Source organism: Paramormyrops kingsleyae, chromosome 2 (assembly GCF_048594095.1).
Source record: "Paramormyrops kingsleyae isolate MSU_618 chromosome 2, PKINGS_0.4, whole genome shotgun sequence".
Classification (NCBI taxonomy): Eukaryota; Metazoa; Chordata; class Actinopteri; order Osteoglossiformes; family Mormyridae; genus Paramormyrops; species Paramormyrops kingsleyae.
In genome coordinates, this window is record NC_132798.1 from 32,736,292 (window position 1) to 32,759,267 (window position 22,976).

The window sequence follows — 22,976 nt, forward strand, 5'->3', positions numbered from 1 at the left end:
GGGTTTTTAAATGCTAATTTAGTATGTTTACTCTACTCAAATAGTGTACATTATGTAATATCCTGAAAGTGAGAAATTTGTAAGATGAGGGTATGTTGGAGAATTTATCCCACTCTAGCCGAATACAGTACAGCATTCTTGGAGTATGTTACATTTCACTTCTCAGAGGGCAAGAAATGAAAGGAAATCCCCATTTGGGGAGAAAGAATATTACACCCTGACCTCTGTAAAGAGGGTGGAAAGACTCCAGGAAAATAATATCCATCAAAGCATTCCTGACTGATTTGTGGTGTCTTCGAGTCCCTGGATAAGAGTAGATAACGACTGCAGGTTAACAACAATGGCATGCTGATCCTTGGGCGAATAAGTAAAGGCTAAGCAGAGGTATTTAATTAGAAAATGTTTAAAGTTACAGCTGCTCTCCAACCATGTATTTCGGCCGGCTTTATTTAGTCAATTATTACTTAGTCAGTAATAATTAAGAGATGGTAATGAGGCTGCCACTAGAGAGCAGGTCACATCAGACCCCTAAACCAGACCAATCCAACTGTGATTCAAAGTTTTACAATCGTCCATCTTCCTTTCCCTTTAGAGTGCATCCAGTAGACACACATATGTAAATATGCATGGGTAATAATAAAGAGGAACTGATGATTATTAATAGCATAGAAGGTGATTTGTGTTTCAGTCAGTCATTCGAGCCTGACAGGCAGGTGTCTGTCACCGTACGCGTCCCCGTCATGCCCCCTCCTCCCGCCCTCTGACGTGAAGCTTGCTCTGTACTCCAATTAATCCAGTAGAGTTTTAATAATCCATTCAGTCATGAAGTGTGTCTGAAGGCAAAGATAAGGTGGCTGGGTGTAGCCATCTCCCTTATCAGGCAGAGAGAAACTCCCTTACCAAACAAACCTAAACATTGGACGTCATGGTGAGACCGAAACGGGGGTAATGTTGCCCATTGAAGCCCTTTGCTGCACGGACATTTGGCTCCGACATGAAAGAAGCTCTGCTCCACTTTTTCTATATGAGGTAACATGAGACAGAGCTTTATTAATTCCCCAAAGGGGAGATGCCTGTGTAGCATTACACTGATAAGATTCACTATTTTATTGATATTATATACAACAATACAGCAAGGTAATAACAACTCAAGTGGGGCAAACAAAACAACACAAGACAGGACATGTCACATTTAACAACATGCGCAGACTTAAATAAATAATACTAATAGCCAATAAAATAAAATGAATAATACATAACACAAACAATACAATACAAACCAACAAATATTAAATAACCCCTGCACTATATATACACACATATATATACAAACAAATGAGACCGTGTGGGGTCAGAATGAGAAGTTAGCACGGGGAAGGACATGGGCAGACAGGAGTGACGTCAATGATCGGACTGGGGCTGACAAGATGAACTCTATAGACTGCCTCCCAGCAGACTATAGACTGACTATATGCAAAGACTACTGAGGGGTAACGAGCAACATGCGTGGCTCATTAGGGCCACGTGAGGGGTACGTAACTACATATGTGTGTGTGTGTGTGTGTGACCCCACATGGTCTCATTAGTGTCCCTGCTCTCGTTCAGTTAAACAAAACCACTTTGTCGCCAAACGCCCACCTTCGCGTCCTTCGTCCCGCGTGCCGTGGCAGAATGACCGGATTCGGCTAGTTACCCAGCCTTTTCCGTGTCACTTATGTCCCTCAGGGTGCCCTGGCACCGGGTCACCGCATTCCTTGAGTAAAGGGAGCTGTAGGATGGGACACACGACTCCCAGCGTCCACAAGCTTCCAACCTCTCCAGGGAGAGATGCGGAAGATATACTGTATATAAAATTAACAATAATAATAATGAGCAAATTGTGTACAGTGAAGCATGTTTGCTTTGGTACAACTGGGTGAAGAACACAAATTACCCTTTGATTATCCATACACAATGTGCATTATTTGAAAAAATAAGAATAGTCTTTTTTCTGTTTTGGACTGATTCCTTGGGGCTTATACACATAGTGTTCATCTCTAAGAAATCTATGGTTTGTGGCCAATGTTTCTTGAACAGTTCTCTCCCATTACTCAACAATATCAAGCTGAATAATGGGTTACCTGACATCATCTGCATGGCTTTCACACAGAACAGAGAAAGTCAACCGCATTTTCTTTAATAAATCCCTTGCTGCAGCTGCACGATTCATTACAGATCTTTCTAAGCTCTCGACACATGTGACCATTTAATGGATCGATATGAGAACGGGGGGCACCAGCGCACACATTATCAAACCAGAGAGCATCTTAACCAAACCCTGTATCAAGCCACATTGCAGGCCTGCACACCTCTCAACTGATTTCCAGGAAATTATTGTCATTCTCTGTAGGCGGAAAATGCATTTCTCGCTTTCCTGGTTTCCAGAAATCATTATGCAGAGTGCTAAAATTAATTAAGCCCATTCAAAGGACTCTGCTACCAACGTGTGTAACTTTTGGCTTTATATGAGACAGATATAAAATTTAATTAACTTTTATTTAATGTGCTATAGAAGCCCAATATTTCTGTTAGCAAAATATGTTCAATGGCTATTATTTGTTGTGTCGTTGTGGACAGTTAGAAAATGACCAGGAGAAGGCAACCATTATTAAAGAAGACAGGCAGCATGTAAAGGAGAGGAAGTGCAAGGAGAGAGAGGGAAGGTCTGTGAAGGTTACAAGGCAACTGAAAACATCTCAGCGAGGCTTTTGGGTTTGTTAGAAAGTGGAAAAAGCCCTGGAGAGCCAAATGAATTGACATGTCATTCAATAATGCACCTAATAGCAGTCCAGGCTTTAAAGAAGACTGTTATTTTATATATTGATATTTCTATTACTAAAATAAATGTGTAAGGCAGATTCATTAATCCTAAATGAGGTACAATATTCTTTATTTAGGTTTGTTCTATTATGTTCCATTACTGAATTAATGTACCTAGTTTAAGGACACAATGACTGAACCTCTTGTGCTGCTTCTGGGCCCATATGTTGAGGTAGAGGACGATGTTATTCACTTGATTCACCTGGTGGCAGAGGGAAGAACCCATTCGTGTAACCTGGCTCGTGGAGGCTTTCTGGACCTCCTTGCCACATGATGACATCAAACCTGCATCCTCACTGTGAGGCATTTTGACAAGACCGGTGACTGTTGGCAGGCTCAGCAGAAGGTCTTGAGGCATGATTCAAATTGCGAGACACACTGAGAACGTTCTCAGTTGTTGCCAGAGCAGCCTAATAATACATCCCTGTTCAACTACTCAATCCAAAATTACAGAATAGTTATATGCTGCAAACACACCGAGTTCCAAAAGAGGCCGAAGGAAATTCGTTTTTTACAAACTGCAATGCTTCCAACTTCTCCAAGCTGTGACCCACCAATGTGATAGAAATAGGCCGGGACTCAGGTTCGGATACGTTACTCATGCTGGCAGTGACATTGATTTAGACATCTGTTAGCTAAGTTGAAGAATGTGGTTAGAGGTCTGCCCAAATGGATCGTCTGTTAGGAAGGCCACACAACCCAGTGACAGAGACCCAACATCAGACAGGAAAGGCTGTCTTTTACAGAGATTCTCTGAACTAAAGAAAGATTAGTCCATCATGGCCTGGAAACACTTGAAACACTTAGTAGAAGACATGTTTGATTTACATGTTGCACAGAGTCAGTGATCACACAGTCAATTACGGCCATTTGAAATTAAGCCAACTAATGTCTACAAAGGCCCATTAACCTCTTCAAGGTCCTTCTCATTTCCAAGTGTGCCGTCAGTATGTATGAAATCATTCTTATTAAGCGTGAAAATTCTGTTTCTGTTTCTGCACTTTTACATCTTGCTGACATCCAAGTAAATCAGCAAATTTGGCACTTTAAGATGTAAACACAAGATATTTTATTCAGTTTTTTTTTTAATCATTGGAATATCGAACAGCCAGTTTTTCAGGTATTGCCACAATTCTGATGAAGCCAACACACACTGCATGGGCTGCTGGATACCTGAATGCCTAAAACATGATTTAAACAGAACAAACAATAAATAAATATTTTGCCTTTGAAGGCTGAATGCCTATGGAGGACATAATGAGCTGTTAGAAATGTTTTTATAAACCTTATAGCTTTTCACAAACCACATCTTGGAACAGGCCTGGACTGCATAATCACTTTCTTATACATATATTAGTGGAGTTGGAAGGCAGAAACAATTATTGCAAATAATGGTAATCATGAAAGCTACATTCAATTAGACCCACATTATCCATCATACAGTATGCATTTATGTCAGGAATCGAATGAAAAGCTAATTAGTCAGTTTTAAGTCAAAACAAGGCTTCGTAGAGAGATTCTCTTTATGAGTGATCCATATTCATTGAATGTTCATTAATGCAGAAATATCCAGAATCTTCTTTAAAAAAAGTTGATGACGTTGCAGGATAGACCAGTCTGTCACCACTCGAGGAACGAATAACTGAAGGGCAGCGATTGTGGCAAAACAAAAAGGGGGTATAGTGAACTCAAAGAACTGTGACTGGAAAGAAACAAGATCGCGAGAGATCAAAAACGGGAGGAGTGGAGCAAGGAAGGGCACAGGCAACGAGAGGGTTCGACGTCAATGATCGGACTGGGAAGCACATGCATAGGGGACTAACAAGGGAACTGACAAGAGGCAGCTGGGAGTGATATTCAGCCAGAGGGCTAGGAATGAGAGACAAGACGAGAGGGATAGGTGTGGCTTGACAAGGCTGATAGGGAGGAGACAGGAGGGTCAGGTGGGCAGGATGTGACACAGTCAAAGAGGATGTGTAGGGTAAAGGGGGATTTCACCCACTAAGAAGAGAGAAATTTATCAAAAGTGTTTTAAATTAAAATCCAGATCCAGCAAGGATTAACCAACAAAACACGTCCATGACTCATTTTCACGAGTTTGTTTAACAAAAACAAGATAATGCACGCAATTAAAAAACGATGGAATCCTAAACAGGAAACATGGTAGCTGAATAAATGATGAGGTCTTAGACAACAAGCTGCAAGACAACAAATTCAATGAGCAGCATAAATATTCAATTAAAACCAGCATCAGCTGTGTCTGTGCAAAGAGCTCCCCTTCACATGCAAGTTTTCCTTTTTCATGCACAAATTTGTTGCAGATGTGTTGTCAGATTTAACCATCAGGCACAACTGCTTGGGTGAGGCTTATTGAGCCATCACCTCTGCTCCCATTAGCTATACAGATTAGTCTGTTAGTGCTAGCATGTGCTACCTCGTGTTAATGAGCTTTTTCCGAATTTTGTTAGTAATGTCATTTATGCATGCATTTCCCTCAGCTGTTGTCATGTGTCCTGCCCAAACCCAGCTTTCAAAGGTGATTTTATTTAATCACGTAGCGTTTCGTACCTATTCTTTGTGCGAGATTTTAAATGTGCCCAGAGACTCATGAAAAATAAATCAATTGAATAAATTATTCAATGCAGTCATTGTTTCCCAGTTCAGTTTCCAGATTTCAGATTCCTTTTACACTTATTTTGATGGAAAGATGTTTGGAGCAGGCAATGATGAGTCAGATGTCAAAACTGACACAGAGTGGCGGTGTACAATTGGTAGCGTGAAGAAGAGAGGCTTTTTGTAGAAATGTGTTGTAAACAAAGTGTAACAATATTTAATATAGAGCTTTTCTGAGAAGAATCCTCAGATGTGTGGGTTCAGAGGTACCTTTGCTTTAAACTTGGGCTTGCACAAAGTCTGCCTCCAACCTTGTGATTTTGGAAGGAGGTCTAGACAAAAGGCAGGTAGAAAACTATGGTCAGTTCATGTTCATTGAAGGATTCGTCTCTTACACACACAAAAACTCACATTTTATTGATACTCTATTTGGGTTTTAGCAGGACGGGTCACATCCCTTTGGAAGCTGTCATGAGCCTCAACACAGGATGTGTGACCCACAGCCAACTGTTACTGTAAAGCACAGCGACTTGGGACCGTTTCCATGGTAACACACACCAGTTAGCATTTTAGTTGATAGTGAAAGTTTTAAATATGTTTTCCCCAATAGCTTTTTTTTGTAAGTTTAACAGGCAAAACTTAGGTGTGGCAATATTGTCTCATTTGTTACTGTTAGATATTAATAGATTATACTATTTACCAACTGTGGTAGAGGCACAGAATATTTTTATTGCCTTTTGTATAGTTGTCAGGATTTAAAATTGCTACTATTTGTAGAGTGTGTTTTTCCCAGTGCTGTCTGAATGGTATATTGTTTCCTGATCGCATAAACATCAATCACAAGAGTCCATTGAGGACAAGATCAGATGGTACCAAACAAAACCAGCATGTGTGACCTCCTGTTCACACAACATTACTGTAGATGAGCATGTACTAATTCTCTCTAATTTGGCAATTCCGTCTGTTGACCAGGTATTAGTGAAGAAACAGCTTTACATTAACTGCACCTTCATAATGCCTTTATAATGCATTCATAGAACATGCAGTGCACCTTCATTATGCATTCATAGAACATTCATAAGCAGTGTGTAAGTATGCCTTAATGTCATACCTGCTTATGAATGTTCTATGAATGCATTATGAAGGTGCAGTTAAAGTAAACCATTAGTGTAAAAACTTTCACCTGAAAGGAAAACAGTAAAAAATTAAGAAAATGTTTTGAATAGGATATAAGCCCTAACCTCAACCACTTCTTCTGTAAAAGGTGAATTTTAGTGAATTCTAAAGGCATTAAAATGAAAAGACAGGTGGGCACCATTGAAGGTCATGTGGTGGATTGTGAGTGTGTTATGAGTCTGTGAAATGTCTGGCCTTTGCCTGACAAAAAAGAATACTGTCAGTGCAAATTTATTGGCTGCAGATGACTAGTGGAAATGACTGATGTAATGATAAACGAATTAAATTCTCACTAAACAAATTTAGTTTCACTCAGTACAGATTCCTTTCATGTTCTGCACCACTCATATTTAACTCTTAAGCCTGTTACAGGACTCAGCCATTTTTCGTTCTAATAGATTCCAGGACTCTGTTTTGAAATTCAAGAAAAAAAAATTCAATGGTTTTTTTTTTTCATATGTTAGTGAGAGCTCACATTCAAAACATTCTTTTCCATTATTTAGTTTGGAAAAATATTGTCTGTTTAAATTATATGTAACAGGTTTTTTAAAGGTAAAGGGCTGGGAGAAATATCATTTCTATGAGAAGCAAGTGGGAATTATTTTAAATTCCTGCAAAAGCTGTGAAATTTATAAGGCAGTCAACAGCAATTAAGAATTTAGCCACCTGCTGTTTTGGTGAGATTTAAGCACAGACACAGTGTTCATAACACAGTATTAAATGATGCAATAGATATGTGGAGAGAACTGAAATATTTATCTTCAAATGCATGCTTAGTGCACTGCAACCTGGGTTCCCTTTTAGACAAGACTTTGATTTGTTCTCAATTATCTTCTTCCATGGGTACTCAGACTGATCACATTCAGTATTATCAGAGATGGCACCTTCAATTAACTGCTATAATGAGAACCTGAGACCTAGACACAGCATTTGGACACAGAGTCATTGGGTGTCATTTGCTGTTGGACCTTCTGACAGATATATATTTTATGTATATGTCAGCTGCTAGGAAGAGGCTGCAGATGAGGTACAGCAAAGCATTCTGGGAAAGTGTTTAATTCTATATGAGAGTTGCTACCCTATATGAGAATTGTTGCTCCTTTTTGCTGTGCAGGAGCTCTATGGTCTCTCTGTTGGATAGGCATTAGTCAGACACCTCCCCCCCCCCCCACCTGCCTGCTGTGTCTCTGAGATTCCAAAGCCCCAAGTCTTTCTCTGATCGGCGCTGAAGTCTGGCACAGCAAGAAAGCCACAATGGTGTGTGTATGAACAGAACTTGGCTTTGGTCCCCCTCAGGTGTGGCAGTGCGGGGGAAGCATGGAAGTCCTCCCCTGCGCCCGGGTGGCACACATCGAGCGCACCAAGAAGCCCTACAACAACGATATTGACTACTATGCCAAGCGGAACGCCCTGCGGGCAGCGGAGGTCTGGATGGATGAGTACAAGTCTCACGTCTACATGGCCTGGAACATCCCCATGAACGTGAGTGTGACCCAGAGCTCGCTGCTGCCCCCTTCTGTCTCCCAGCCGCTCCATCTGCTCCTTCCTGGTGAACGTTTAGATGTGCCCTCTCTTGCACTCAGCCGCACATTTCATTGACGCTGTTGCACAGGTGTAAGAAAGGGACGATTTCAATCAGCAGCAAGCCACTTTCCGGCACATCAAGTTAAGTGCAGGGACCTTATATTATTATTATTTTCTTGCTGCGGCTTCTGTCGGCAATTTTTAGCCACTTACGGGACTGGCTACTTCAGTGCAGCAATTCAGCGGCCATTCAGGGGTGTCTCACAGCAGAGCCTAACAGTGGCAATGCTGATTTATGACAGGGAAATTATTTTCAAAATACTTAGGAGGAAAAAAAAAAGAAAGAAAACTTAAACTACAGAGGTTACGGCGCAATTCTTCATATTAATATAATTTCATTTTTAAAACGAGTTACTTAACTCTTGTCATGAAATCACAATTAAAGGGACTTTAAGGTGACTTTCACTCTGTTTCACCGTATCTGGGTGGATGTTTCTCTGTGTCCCTGGTGCCCTGATTCTGAAACAGAAAACTGAAGGTTTTCATTACAACGTTTTCAACATGCTCCTTCAAGTTTTCCAATCCGTAATTAAAATGTTATATTAAGAGATTAGTTTGGGCAGGTAAATGCACTGCATAGTAGGACTGACATAGACGTTTTTGCTTTCTGTCATTTTTACATTTTTAAAAGTCCATTGCTGTACAGTGTTGACATGAACTGGGATCCAATTTTGAGTATTAAATGTTATTGCTAAAATAAAGTCTGAGGTCAGTTTTAAGCTGCATGAGAGAAAAAGATGACAAATTATTTAATGAAGTAATTCTGGAATGTGAAAGTGAAGGTTTTTGTGCATTTTATTTTGCAGTTATTAATTTTACCATTTAGTTGCTGTTTGACATGAGGTGATACTGAAGTGGCTCGTGACTTTAGTATTAATTGGAAAAGAACAGTGTTTCCCACAGACAGTACACATTTTTGCTCTCTCCCTGCTCCCGGTAGGAGCAAAAACATGGAGCATTTGCAGGTCCCCGAGGACCAGGTTGGGAAACACTGGAATAGAGTGTAAAAAGTGTGGTATTAGACACATTTATCTGGAAATGGTGTAAATCCCCATGATCAACTTGCCCCATGGCCAACATGTGTGTGACTGTGACCACGGCAGAACCCCGGCGTGGACTTTGGAGACGTGTCCGAGAGGATCGCCCTCCGCAAGAAGCTGCGCTGCCACAGTTTCCAGTGGTACCTGGAGCACGTCTACCCAGAGATGCGGGTCTACAACAACACCATCACCTACGGGGAGGTAGGGATCATCTCCTGCTGACGTCACTGTTCGTTCCCCACCAGCTGTCTGTCTGCTTGTTTATCAAATTAAACTACAGTAAATACTGTACATGTATGCATTTTCTCACAATATTGACAGTGATATTGACACTGACAGCATGAAACTTAGGAAGCCTCTTGGGAAATGAATGTGGTGTTATCAGTGTGGTGTTGCTGTGTTGATATCTGAGATCTGCATAAGCTGTAATGTGAATCCCCATGAGAGTTTAACTTTTTCAACGCACGGCTTTTTCTGAAGTTCACTAGTTACACAACAACATGAGCTTAAGTGAGTTATTTCAATAATAATCAGTCAAGTAGGTAATTGCTCAGGTAATGTAGTTAAAATGCTTCCTTTTTTCTTTTAATTCCTTACAGAACAATTGTTTTAACATTAAAATAGTTAACTATTTCATATAATAGAAGTGTCACATTCTCCAAATTCAAGATTTAAGAACAATAGGGAGAACAAATATCATATCTGACAATTATTACACTTCATCGTCATCATCATCATCGTTATTATTATTATTATTTATTGTTATTATTATTCAGGCTGGTAACAGTGACCCGGTGTTGTACCTTAGCACAGTGACAGATGTAGGGCATGTTAATTTCCCCAAAGCCTGCTTTCTCTCTCTCTCTCTCTCTCTCTCTCTCTCTCTCTCCAGTCAATTGCTCCTTTTCTCCCAGTAATTTACTTCAAAGTAAAAGCAAGCGAATGAATGAGTCACACTCCTTTGTGAGGAAAGCCACCTTGTCTCCATAGCAACGGAGTTCCAAAATAAGGCTAAACGGGACGATTTCCCCCATAATGAGTTTTAATTAAACACTTATTAGCTTTAGATGTCGGCACAGCAGCACAGAGGACGTCCTAGAAATTAAACACTTCTGGTAGTGCAGCCTCACATGGTGTCGTGGTAAAGATTAGCATCCTCTCATCAATTTTACAACCAGAAAAAATCACTAAAACTACTTTAACTGTAACTTATAACTTAATTATAACTTTAAAAACAGCCTTTTGTGGGTCTCCTGTGTGTTTTCCATTCCCACTGCACAAGCATTTCCTTGGAGAAGTTCTCACTTAAATACAGGGTAGATTTGGGAGTCAGACACAGAGAGGGAGAAAACTGGACCAGAGGTTTGTAAGAGACTTGTCTGAGTCTGTCAACTCATTTTTCACACACGCACACCCATACACTCACATTCTGTGTGTGTGCGTGCACCTTTGCAGGTGAGAAACAGCAAAGCAAGTGGATACTGTTTGGACCAAGGCTCTGAGGACGATGACAAAGCCATCCTGTACCCGTGTCACGGCATGTCCTCTCAGGTACAGCCTGTCCGGCGGGACTGGGACCCCCTGTGCTGGGCCAGAGTCCACCTCATTCCACGCCTCACTGTTAATGCTGCAGCACAGAAATGTCCTCATAAGTGCAAAGAAATACAGTATGCAGGGCTCATTTTAGTAGGGCGGCGAGCAGCCGCATTTCATTGGAGGACAGGAATGGAGACTTTATTTGTGGAGGCAGGTTTAACAAAACTGGGATTAAAAATAAAACAAAGGGCAGCCATTTCTGATTCTGGGAAAATGAAACAGGCATTAGGAAGGGCTACAAATGGGCCTTAGGGTTTGGGGGTCAGAAAAAATAGGACCCAGTATTATGTAATAGGTAATCAGATACAGTACAAGTCAAAGTGATAGGCCGATTGGATATGCTCCTCTTTTATTGTTATAATGCTGTAATCCTCAGAATCATGAATAACAAAGTGCTGCATTGGTAAGGTGAGAAAAATGTATTTATACATTTCGATACGTTTTTACTTGCAAATATTGTTTGTTTTGGTTGTATTTAGAATTTCTTTTTTGCAAGGTGGACATTTAAAACAGAACTAGATGTTTCCGTCTTTTCATGAGCTTTGAGCCGAAACATTGATTGAGTTAACAGCACATGAAGACAGAGATAATGAAATAATCAATAGGGAACCTCAAATCCAGCATAAGGAATTTCTCACATTATGAGGTCGTACTGAGCTGTGGCAAAACCCTTCCTCGGGAAAATAAGCAAATAAAAACTAATTGAGTTTGTGCCTTTTTGACATTAAATGAGTTGCTTGGCACTCTGGGAAATGTTAACCTGCCGCATCGGAGGCTGTCCTTTTCAGCTGTCTAATTCAGAATGTGCTCCTTTTCTTCCCAAATGAGAGATGCGATAACATATCAGAGCCATAGGCTTTTGTCTGACCCTGCCACCCCAAAACAGGCACATGACCCAGACAAAGGCTGACCTTTGACATTTTCATAAAAATCTATCTTCACATCATGGCTGGTGCCTTCCAGTAAGGCTCATTCCATAAAGAATCAGAGAAATGTCAGGAACTCCGCGGCTGCGCTGGATCTGGTTATACTGGGATTGCTATTATGTCTGGCCAGCACTGTTCCGGGAACAGGAGCAGACCTGCAACCCCCCCACCCCCCCTCCCCCCCATCCCGAACACCCACCATTTATGATGACATGTGTGTGGCCTGCGGTAAGACAGCAGGTGCCATTATCTGTGAATGGCGTGTTACAGTGAGTGCTGGCGAAGGAGGGGATGTAGAGATGGGGGGGCGCGGGGGGGGAGCCACACACGCTGAATCCTGATGGCACCAGGTCTCGCTGATGGACAAGCTAATTTACTGCTCTGTGCGCACCTGGCATCTACATTCACCACCCCTCCTCGTGCGAAAATCACTGGGCGAGCAGCTCATTTTATAGGGGATTTGCACATTTTCATGCTGAAATGTTTTCTGTCATGAAGCGTAGTACAGTTTTAGGGTAACGGTTCCCTGAAGCTGCGGCTGATTTAGCGGGGCACTCCCAGCCGATCATAATGCGCTAATGCCTTCTTCATCAGTGACATACTACTACCCGGACAATGCGCTACTCATCATATTCCCACTAATGTCGATAATATGCGGCAACCTGGTATCAGCCGATTACTGATCAATAAGCGGCTCAGCTGGAACGATCTGACTGACTCTGTAGCGCAGGATGAACATTTTGCAGTCAGTCCCTGTTAAATCACCAGCACAGGATATTTATGGGAAACTGACTGACTGTCTTTGTGTATAACTACATTTAGTCCTTCACCGAGTTACATTTTTGCATTTAAATTTGCCAGTGTGCACACCATGTTCATTTATTTATTGGAATTCCTTCCTGACAGGCATGCTCAGTACGGCTGGGGCTGCGGGAGGTCAGTGCTAAACATGCTCTCCAACCCGCATAGAAGGAAGGCTTCCTTAAAAAAGCACAGTGGGGTTAGCAGTGGAGTATCACATTCACTCGCTTGAAAACAAGCTTAATTGGATTCCTGGGAACATTTACTTCAGCTTATTGTTTGTTTATTTATATATATATATATATATATATATACATACAAATACACACATTTGTTTTGAACTGCAAGAGAATAAAATAAGTAGAAAAAAATTGCTTCTGGTAGCTTAACTCGGGATTATCCGGATTTCTTTCTTCCCGGCTCTCTCGTTTCACTACTGAGAAATTGCCTTAGGAATTATAAGAATAGACAGGGAAAAGCATTAAAACAGGAATGAAAAGTGCTGGTACTTGTGGGATAACAGAATAATCGTGACAGCAGTGCTCATAGCCCGCCTGCGAAATGAAGCCCATGTTGACATATTCTTCGTACCTTTCTCTGAGAAACGCAGCCGTAGCCACAGTTTGCTCTCCCGCATTGGGTTTAATTTGGCTCATCTTCTCTGGATATTGTGTCCTGACTGCACTCCTCCTTTCCCGCTCCCCCCTGCCTGCCTGGTGGATGGTTGTTCGCGGCCTGTTACTTTAACATGTACCCCACGTGCCTTCACCCCAAAGACGCCCGATAACAGTCAAGCGGGATTACATGGGGCTAAGGGGACACAAAAGAGCAGTCAGTCACTGCGTCAGAAGGGAGCACCTTCCTGCCCCGTCGCTGGCTTCTTCATACTCTCAACGGAGTCTTTCCATTGAGATTGATTGGAGTGCGACTCTTCTAAATGCCTTGCCTTCATGAATAATGCAGTGTAGAGTGACAGGCCATGTTAACACCGTAAGTAAATATCAGGCAACAAAGGTTTGTTTATAAACCTTGGTGTAAGGTAAAAGGATAGGTGTTACTGAAGCAGGTCATTTATACATATAGAAATATGCTTTAAATAGAACTTCTAACCCTAATCATGATTATTCATAGAAGTGGTTTAGAAAAAAAATGTCCCTTTGAAGAAATACTCTAATTTCCCACAACAATTTAACAATATACACACACCAGTATGTAATAACATGTATAGAAGTGACGCTTAGAAGGAAGTATATTTACTTGCAAAATATATGAAAAAAAAATAACAATAATTTTTAAAGACCGGAAATGTGAAGAAAAAATAAGAGAAAAATCAGACATTTGCAGAATTTACCCAAGCAGCCATGGTTACGAAGCATTTGTCTGTTATCTTACAGCTTGCCCGATACTCCACAGAAGGTCTCCTGCAATTAGGGCCCCTTGGCTCGACCACATTTCTGCCCGACACCAAATGTCTCATAGACGATGGCAGAGGCCGCACACCGAGCTTGAAGAAGTGTGACGCTGTTTCTCGAGTATCTCAGAGGCTTTGGGATTTCACACAGGTGGGACATCTGTCTGTTTTGTTCATGACATTTTAATATAAAAAATTGCATTATATTCGGATGCACATTAAGTAATGGAATTTTATTGGACTTCTTGATATGGAGTTTTAGATTAAGGCATTGCAAAGATTTCTATTCATAATAAAGTATCAGAAATACAAACCCTGTTCATTATGCCTGACCTTGAACATCCACTAATACATAACACTTATGTATTAGTTTTTATTCATTTACTAAAGTTCAGATTGAAAGCTGTTTAATTAAGGACACTGCATCAAGGAGCGTTTAAGCAGTCCTATAATCAATTTTGATAAGTAATGTTTTGGATTTAAGTGTGCCCAGGACTTCATGCTAATGAGTACAGATGGAAAATTAATCTATTCCTCTCTGTAGAATAGCTATGGACATTTTCAAGGTTACCAGAACCTCCCTACCACATTTGAACCATGTCACACATGTACTGATATAATATTTGTTTTTTATGCATGAAGAATGGACCAATCATCAGCAGGGACACTGGAAGGTGCCTGGAAGTGGAGATGTCCAAAGACGCCAACTTCGGCTTGCGGCTGGTGGTGCAGAGGTGTTCTGGACAGAAATGGATGATACGTAACTGGATAAAGCACCCCAGACATTAAAGCAGCCATGAAGGTTACTCCTGGCTTTGTCCCGAGACACGGCAGATGGAGATGGAGCGACCACGCTGAGGCAGAGCAGGCCAGGAACCCCGCAGACGGGCAGCCATGAAAGACGACGGGTTGCCATCTTTAGCAGCCATCGTGTTTACTGCCCCTGTCCCTCGGGCACGACGACGTTTGACAATTCTGAACAACAGGATAAATGACTAACACCATATTTCTGTGGGCCGCTGGCTCTATGCTCAGAGCAAGCGAGCTGCAATTTCGGAAATCCTCTAGGCATACCATAATACAAGGAAAGTTTGAAAGAATGCAAGCAAAACAAGGATCAGGAAGGCAGGATGCTGACACATTAGCTGATGAACAAAACACAATTTGAGTCCTTATTATGGTAATTTTACATAGCAGGGTTGGGACTTCTGGATCATGACACAATCCTGACTGGAACCGTCTGTTCTCATAAGGCAACTGCTGTCTATTCATTTGGTTTCTTTTTGTTTTTTATTTTTAATTTAATAACTGATGCACAACTTAGGATTTATTATGTGCCTTTTCCATTATTATGCTTTGTCTGACCTGGGAATAGCTATTCCTCAAGCATGTACAAATGATTTTATGGAAAAAGCTAATTAAATACATTAAAAGATAAACTAATGTAAAAATGTTATATAATGTATCGTAAAATTGAATGAGGCTGCAGCCTTTAAACAAACGATCATTATTAAATGTTTATATGAGAAAGGTACTTACTGTTAAGTAAATGATTGTTCTGACAATCTTCCACTCACTTATCCTGGTCAAGTTCTTGGGGAGGTAGGGTAGGGTACAGTTAGGGTAAGGGTTAGGGTACACCCAGGACAGGATGCCAGTTCATACCCAACAGGAAATTTAGAGACTTCAGTTAACCTAGCTGTAGATGTTTATCAATATGCATACTTGACCATTCTTGTGTTCTTATGTATCCGTTTGATGTCATCTTCCATCACCAAAGTACAGAGGACGGTAAAAACCCTTGGATGTCGTTCTTGCCAAAAATATCAAAGGTGCATCAGCTGCATCCTCACCAGCAGGGGCGGATTAACGCACAGGCTAGATATGGCTTAAGCCTAGGGGCCCCATGTGTGCCAGCCTGCAAGGGGGCCCCCATTGGCGCGGAGGGGGGCGGGGTTGGGGGGCCCACAGACTACTGTAGCCTAGGGGCCTCTGTGCACCTTAATCCGCCCCTGCTCACCAGAGACAACAATCCTGTGATTCATTGTGTCCCAGGTTTGTTCTTGGAAGACATGTTAGTAAGTAGGCTCCTTGCGTTTTTGGCTTTGATAAACACCCTGTGTCTTTGGATTACAGGAGAAAACCCCATGTGACTGTGGGAGAACATGTAAAGTCCTTATTAGCTGACAAATACATAAATTACCAGATAATGCCATGATGCCCTTAGAATAAAGGTTCACCAAATATCTGGAGGGATTATGATTGGAGAAGCTACCTGTCCCTTTGGTAAGAACATAAGAACTTAAGAAATTTACAAACGAGAGGCCTTTCGGCCCATAAAGCTCGTTTGGGGAGAACTCAACTAATAACTCAGAGCTGTTAAAATCTTATCTAGCTTTGATTTAAAGGAACCCCAGGTTTTTGCTTGCACTACACTAGCAGGAAGACTATTCCATACTCTAACTACACACTGTGTAAAGAAGTGCTTCCTCAAATCCAGTTTAAAATGTTCTCCCGCTAATTTCCACCTATGGCCATGAATTCTTGTATTTGAACTAATATTGAAGTAACTATTTGGTTGAACAGCATGCAGACCTGTTAGAATCTTATATACCTGGATCATGTCCCCCCTTAGTCTTCTTTGCTCGCGGCTAAACAGATTCAGCTCAGCTAACCTCTCCTCATAAGACATTCCTCTCAGACCAGGAATTCTTGTAGCCCCACGTTGAACCCTTTTTAAGGCAGCAATGTCCTTTTTTAAGTAGGGTGACCAAACCTGCATACGATATTCTACATGGGGTCTTACCAAAGAATTGTATAATCTTAACATCACCTCCCTTGACTTAAACTCCACACACCTAGAGATGTAACCCAACATCCTATCAGCCTTTTTAATTGCTTCCTCACAGGAAGCATCAACATACACACCGAGGTCTTTCTCATAATCAGCTTTATTTCAGTGGAACCCAAACAATATCTGCACTTTATATTTCTGCTCCTTGCATGCATTACCTTACATTTGTCTACATTATATTTCATCTGCCATTATTTAATTAAATCAACATCCCATTGTAGCCTTTGTGCTGCTAGTTTAGTATTCGCTACGACACCCGCCTTGGTGTCGTCTGCAAATTTAGCCAGTTTACTATATATATTGGTGTCAATATCCATCCATCCATCCATCCATCCATTATCATAACCACTTAATCTCCCCTGGGGTCACAAAGCCCATCCCAGAAGCATCAGGCACAGGTGGGAACCAACCCTGAGTGGGCACCAACACTCATAGTGCCAATTTAGATACGCCAATCAGCCTGGACTGTGGGAGGAGCCTCTGGCGAAAACCCACACGAACTCCACACAGAAAGGACCCAAGACCAAGCTCAGGACCTTCTCGCTGTGAGGCAGCAGTGCTAACCACTGCGCCACTGCACCACTGCGCCACTGCGCCGCCCCTTAGTGTCAATATCGTTAATGTAAATTAGGAATAACAGTGATCATCATTTCTTTTCAGTGATGAGTGAGAGACAGGTCTCCTGTTTCTTAGCCAAAACAAAACAACTATTAATAGTTAATAGATATTTGTTTTGTCTCAGGTCATTGAAACTCGCCATAAACATGCAGCTGGCAGCCCTGACAGACACAGAAATTCCCCTTTAGCAGCTGTATTTTTGCTGGAACTGTGTCATCTCCTGGCATTTGCCAGAAAACTCTTTGTTAATTAAGGCAGTCTTTATAAATTAAAATTTCCCAATATCTCTGCTGGCATCTGGGCTTTTACTACCAATAACACTAAAAGCAGTGGGGAGCTACAGAAGGCAGGGGTGCATGCTCTCTCCCTTACTTTAAAGAAAGGGCCTTTTCTATTTACTATGAGAGAACATTCAAAGTGAATAAATTCTTCATGAATATTTACTGGATGGACAAATAACATTTGTTGAGCAGCAGGTATAAAAAAAACAGAAAGCAAAGATGAAAGGAGCAGCCAGACTGTGTCCTCTTCTTCATTGTTATTTAATTTTTCATCCTTAGTCTAATACTGGAGAACTCATACCCCCCCCCCCCCCCCCCCCCCCCCCAACTGCCCATGCTCCAGTCAGTCGGCTGGTACAAGCCTGCCTCTAATTATCCCAGACCAGAAAGAGGACTGTTGATATCTTTTGTACCACCATTAGTCATACAGAAGTTCTGTAAAACTAGAGTTAATCCTCAAAATTTTCATTTTAACTTTTTCTAGGATGTTCTAGAACTTTCTTGGTTCTCACCAGGCGTTAAAGTGGGCCAGAATGATCCAGTATGGCATTCTGGCACCTTCAATTAATAGTTCAATAAATTTGATTGGCAGTTTCATACAGAATAATGTCATGCTGTTGAGATACTGACTCAACAAATCAGAAAGTACTGGCACCCCATGGCCCTGCCCTACACTCAACATGTGTCCTCATCCCTTCTCTTCAGTTGGTTCATGCCTGTATATTAACTTGAGGTCATGATACTAACTACAGTAGCTATAGAAGAGGAGTGAACAGAAAAAAAGTTCTGAAGCGGTAGGAAATTTCAAATGCAACGTTTCATGAAAGATCAGCAAATACACTAGTCTACAGTCAAAATGCTTCTTAAATAAATTTACTCAGATTGTACGTAATAATCTTGATTGGCTATAATTTTTAAGATACGGTACTGGATCAGTAAGTCTCGTTATATATACAGGCCGATGTTTCGGAGTGACCAAACATGCCTCGTTTATGCGTGAACAATGCCGATCAGTTTTGCTATATTTGCGGGGAAGTTACCTTCAAATCACAGAAACGCAGTATAACTGCTGAGGTAAAGAAAGCATGTCGTCTTTACTTCAGGTGCAAAGTTGGAGACCAAGACAATAGCTGGGCTCCACACATAAGTAATACATGATGGCGTTTGCTTTCTGAATCATAACAGATGCTAATGATAAGCCAATTGTAAAACAATGTTAAAGGATCTGTGTTAAAATGAATATGAGCCACTATACCATAGACGTATAGTGAATTTGACAATGTGTATGATCGCATAACAGAAAAGATTAAATATCTTTTGAACGGTAGCCAAAACAGCCTCTTTTATTGTCATATTTGAAATCAGCACACCAAAATGCATCAGAATTGGCAGATTTTATTCTCGAAGAAACAACTTCCAAAAATTTGTAGACCAGTGATATCAGCAAACACACAAACCGGTTTATGTGCGGCTTGGCTATCTGTCTTGCTATCTGCTGGTACGGTAGCACTTTGGCTAGCTTAGGCAGAGTGACGTTAGGTCCCATTCAGTAATGGAGCTAACACAGCGGTGAGGGGCGATAACTGTCAGGAATCCTCTACAAGGTCCCTCCTCCCCTGGTCTGTCTGCATTCGCTGTCAGAGTGGGAGGGAGTGATTTTAGCTCCACCACTAGTCCCGCTCCTAGTACTGTATATGTCCACACTGCTATGTTTTCGTTTAAAAACACTGACATTAACCTCCATTTTCCCCTTTCATCCATGCTACCCCAGAGATTTCAGCCCCCAAAAATGGAGACTTATGTAAATGCTCTTACAGCTGTATCCTTCTGAAAACTCTACTGCAGAGTTCCAGTGTGGATGAGTGGAAGCGGAGGCTTTTGAACACCCAGACTCTAAAAGCGCCCTAATTGGTCCCTACTCATCACGTGGTTCATCCCTGATTTGATACCACTAGTTGCGCCCTCTCATTGTCTGATTGGTCACCTGGTCACCCTACACGGAAGAAAACAGAATTCCAACATGGCGGATACGGAGGACCTGCTTTCAGTGGCGCTTTTCAAGTTGCTGACCTGTATGCTGCTAAATAGCAAGTTTCAATGTTACTCCTACTTTAAATTCCCATTTATCTAAATGTCATTTAACCATTAGTACTCTTACTTTCGAGGTACTGCCAGAGTTAACTGATTGGCTGAGCCCCCACCCTTCAAACACATGTCCCACTCCTTCCATGCCTTATGGAGAAAAGGCTTTGTCCCAATAGGGCACCTTAAGCCAAGTAAGGAATTACTTCACAGAGTTACTCAGAGGAACTATAGAATGCTGTGCTTTATTATTTGTAGGAAAGTCAGGTCTTATTCTTGGTTATTATCTTAAATGGAGTAGAGTACAAATACATGTTTTGTGTCCCTTTAGATTGACATTAGGTCTCTAGTGCCTTTTTAAAGGGAACTTTTGTCATGGTAGCCTCAATTGTTAAATGGCCTGCACAGCTAAAATCAGCCCACATAAAGAATATACACGTCCCGATCCTTACAACTGAATCATATAACACAGCCTTTGGAAGATGGTGAAGGCGATTTTCAAAGGTAGACAGCAATTCTATTTTTGTACCTTTATTTTTTTGCTGTTGTGCCGTAAAGGGAGAACTAAGCATTTCTTTACTTACTACTTTTTCTCTCACCGGCAGTCCGTTATGTTTTTCATCAGTTTTGTGAAACATTCCCCAGATCGTTCAGCAGTAATGCACTATTAATGATACCTAGAAAGATGGCATTTTGAACAAAAAGAACCAAACAGAATATCCTTCGGATGAAAAAGAAACAGCTCCGCTTTTTCAGTCACAAGACGTCTGTGTTTCTCCGGACCATTTGCACCTGAGCGTGTTCCAGTAACATCCACGTGCTGATATGTGGTGTCACCTACGGGCTCTTTGATCACGTTGTGATGATGTCGACATGCACTGTTCACATTCACCCCTAAGCACACTCTAATTTTGCTTCCAGTCGATTTGGCACGCAGGACTGCGAGTTCTCTGTCACGGCACAGTGACTCGTCTCTAATTTCCTCACGAAAACACTCTCCTGCTTCCTGCATTCCCTCCCTCCCATACCAAAATATCACAGTTAAGTTGAGTGGAATATCAAAGGGAGGACATGGGGGCAATTTCATAAATCTGATTTTTTTTTTTTTTTGCTCTGCCGCAGATTTATCATAAAGACACAATAATGTTCTACTGCTAGAGTTTTTACAGAAAAAAGTAAACAACGCAGTCACCATGAAATAATCTTCACACTCCACTTAAAGAGCAATTCTGCTCAAAGTGGGAGGAACGCAAGATGCTGGGCAACTAAGGAGAAGATGGTTTCCAAACACCATGACCGCGCTGAGATTCTCTTATCGTCGCGGGAATTAACTCCACTTCAGCATGGCCATTAATCTTCTGCGCTTGACCTTTGCCGAGCAATAGCCTGCGGTCAATTATCAGCACGTTGCAGAGCGACAAATAGGTTGAGAGGCTCTTCATGGAGGGATGAACTTAGCTAACATGGAGTCATCTGTGCCTATGTTTCCCATATTTGTTACACTGACCCCTACTCCTAGCCAACTGTGATGGCCCAGGTAGGCAGTGAGACGCTGCTGTTATTCAAAGAACACTCTGGTTCCTCCAGTCGGGGACTGAGACAGGGAGGCAGGCACAGGCTGTGCTATCACCACAGTCAGCTCATTTGTATGGTCTTTATCCAGAAACTATTAACTGAGACTAATGGAAGTGAGTATAGCTGTGCATGTATTTTGGCAACTGCAAAGCATACTGTTTCAGGAGGGGTAGGGGGCAAATGGGGGGAGTTCTCAGCCCCACATCCGGGCCAGTGGACGGAGCATGACCTAATGGCATTCCTAAAGTGGCCCTCTGTGGTGGCCCCCGGGCCCCAACCCCAGGGTGTCTGTCTGCTACCCCGTCTGACACGTTTAATGCCTCCTAGCCTGCAGGACGTGTGTCCTAAAGACATCAGAGGAAAATATAAATCATTACTAGATGCCTTTGGAAATTATGAGCTGACAAGCTTATTTTTATCATTTAATTGACACGTTAAACCGTAATAATGTATTTGAACCATAAGACAGGCGTGTGGAAGATTGATGCTGCCGATGTGTGAATTTTGCCATTTTGTCTTTCATCCAAAAAAAACTACAAAGTAATTCGCTCACCCTGTTGCCTCATTCTTCTTAAATCCATGCCTTCTGTCTATTTTTTTGTCCCCCGCATCTCTAGCAGCAAAAAGTTGGCAAACTTTTTCATGGTCTTCCGGGGAAGGACTGGAATGGGTGATTTGTCTATTTATTGGTGTGAATTTATGTGCTCTTTTCACTCACTTTATACAAAGATTTAAAAGTTTGCATTTAATTCAAAGTTTTAAGTTTTCATATGTAAAAAAATATCCTCTTAGTTTCCGGCTTGACAGCAATGAAAACTCTGCTCCCTACTGTCAAGAAAGCAGACACACACTGGGAGAAAATGTGACCGTTTAGGAGGAGAAAATTTCAATGGCAGGTTGTGAAACTGCAAATTAACAATTTAATGGCCATTTAAATATGGTTTTTATTACTTGTATGAATGGCTTCTTTTCTTATGCATGTGCGGGACTCTGGGTCAGTGTCGCTGCCCCTCAGCAGAGCCACGTTCCGATGAAAACACGTGAAGGGAAGTGGTGCGGTGAGCAGGTTTCTGAAACCTCTAATGAGATCTCCAGAGATACAGAGAACTCCAAGACACAATTAGGTCCAGGGTACGTGTACCTCCACTGAGCACGCAGGGGGGCGATAGTGTGTGTGGGTGTGTGTCTCTGCTGATAAACAAGATAACAGGAGCAGTTTTGCTAATGGAAGTTTCTAGAAGCAGTGACATAAAAGTGTGAGTATGTACGCTTCTCTGTTCTTCCTCCTGCTTGTAATCTTTGCCGATCAGCTTTGTGTAAACATCATTAGGGCACTGTGGCCTGTGTTTTCTTATTTCTGCACTGTTTACACTGCTGTCCACTGTGGAAAAAAAAACAATCAAAATGTCCTCCCGCTCCATGGCAGGGTGGCAATCAGTTGTTGAGGTACTGAGGTTCCTCCTGGGTTTCAGCAGGTCCTCCGTTTGTTGCTGACATGGACGTCCCTTCAGATGGCCTCACAAAAAAGGGCATTTCTCCCACAATAATGCCCATTTGTTG

General features: G+C 41.7%; 1 protein-coding gene across 2 annotated transcripts in view; it reads left to right on the plus strand.

Moving 5' to 3' along the window:
- Positions 1–15,540, plus strand: part of galnt9 (polypeptide N-acetylgalactosaminyltransferase 9) — a 67,016-nt gene extending 51,476 nt beyond the window's left edge. For both annotated transcript variants that reach the window (XM_023812286.2, XM_023812287.2), the window contains 5 exons: positions 7,945–8,130; positions 9,336–9,473; positions 10,728–10,823; positions 13,990–14,157; positions 14,649–15,540. In XM_023812286.2, the coding sequence (XP_023668054.1) occupies positions 7,945–8,130; positions 9,336–9,473; positions 10,728–10,823; positions 13,990–14,157; positions 14,649–14,795 (735 nt within the window). In that variant the 3' untranslated portion in view covers positions 14,796–15,540. The remainder of the gene's footprint in view (positions 1–7,944; positions 8,131–9,335; positions 9,474–10,727; positions 10,824–13,989; positions 14,158–14,648) is intronic.
- The last annotated feature ends 7,436 nt before the right edge of the window (positions 15,541–22,976 follow it).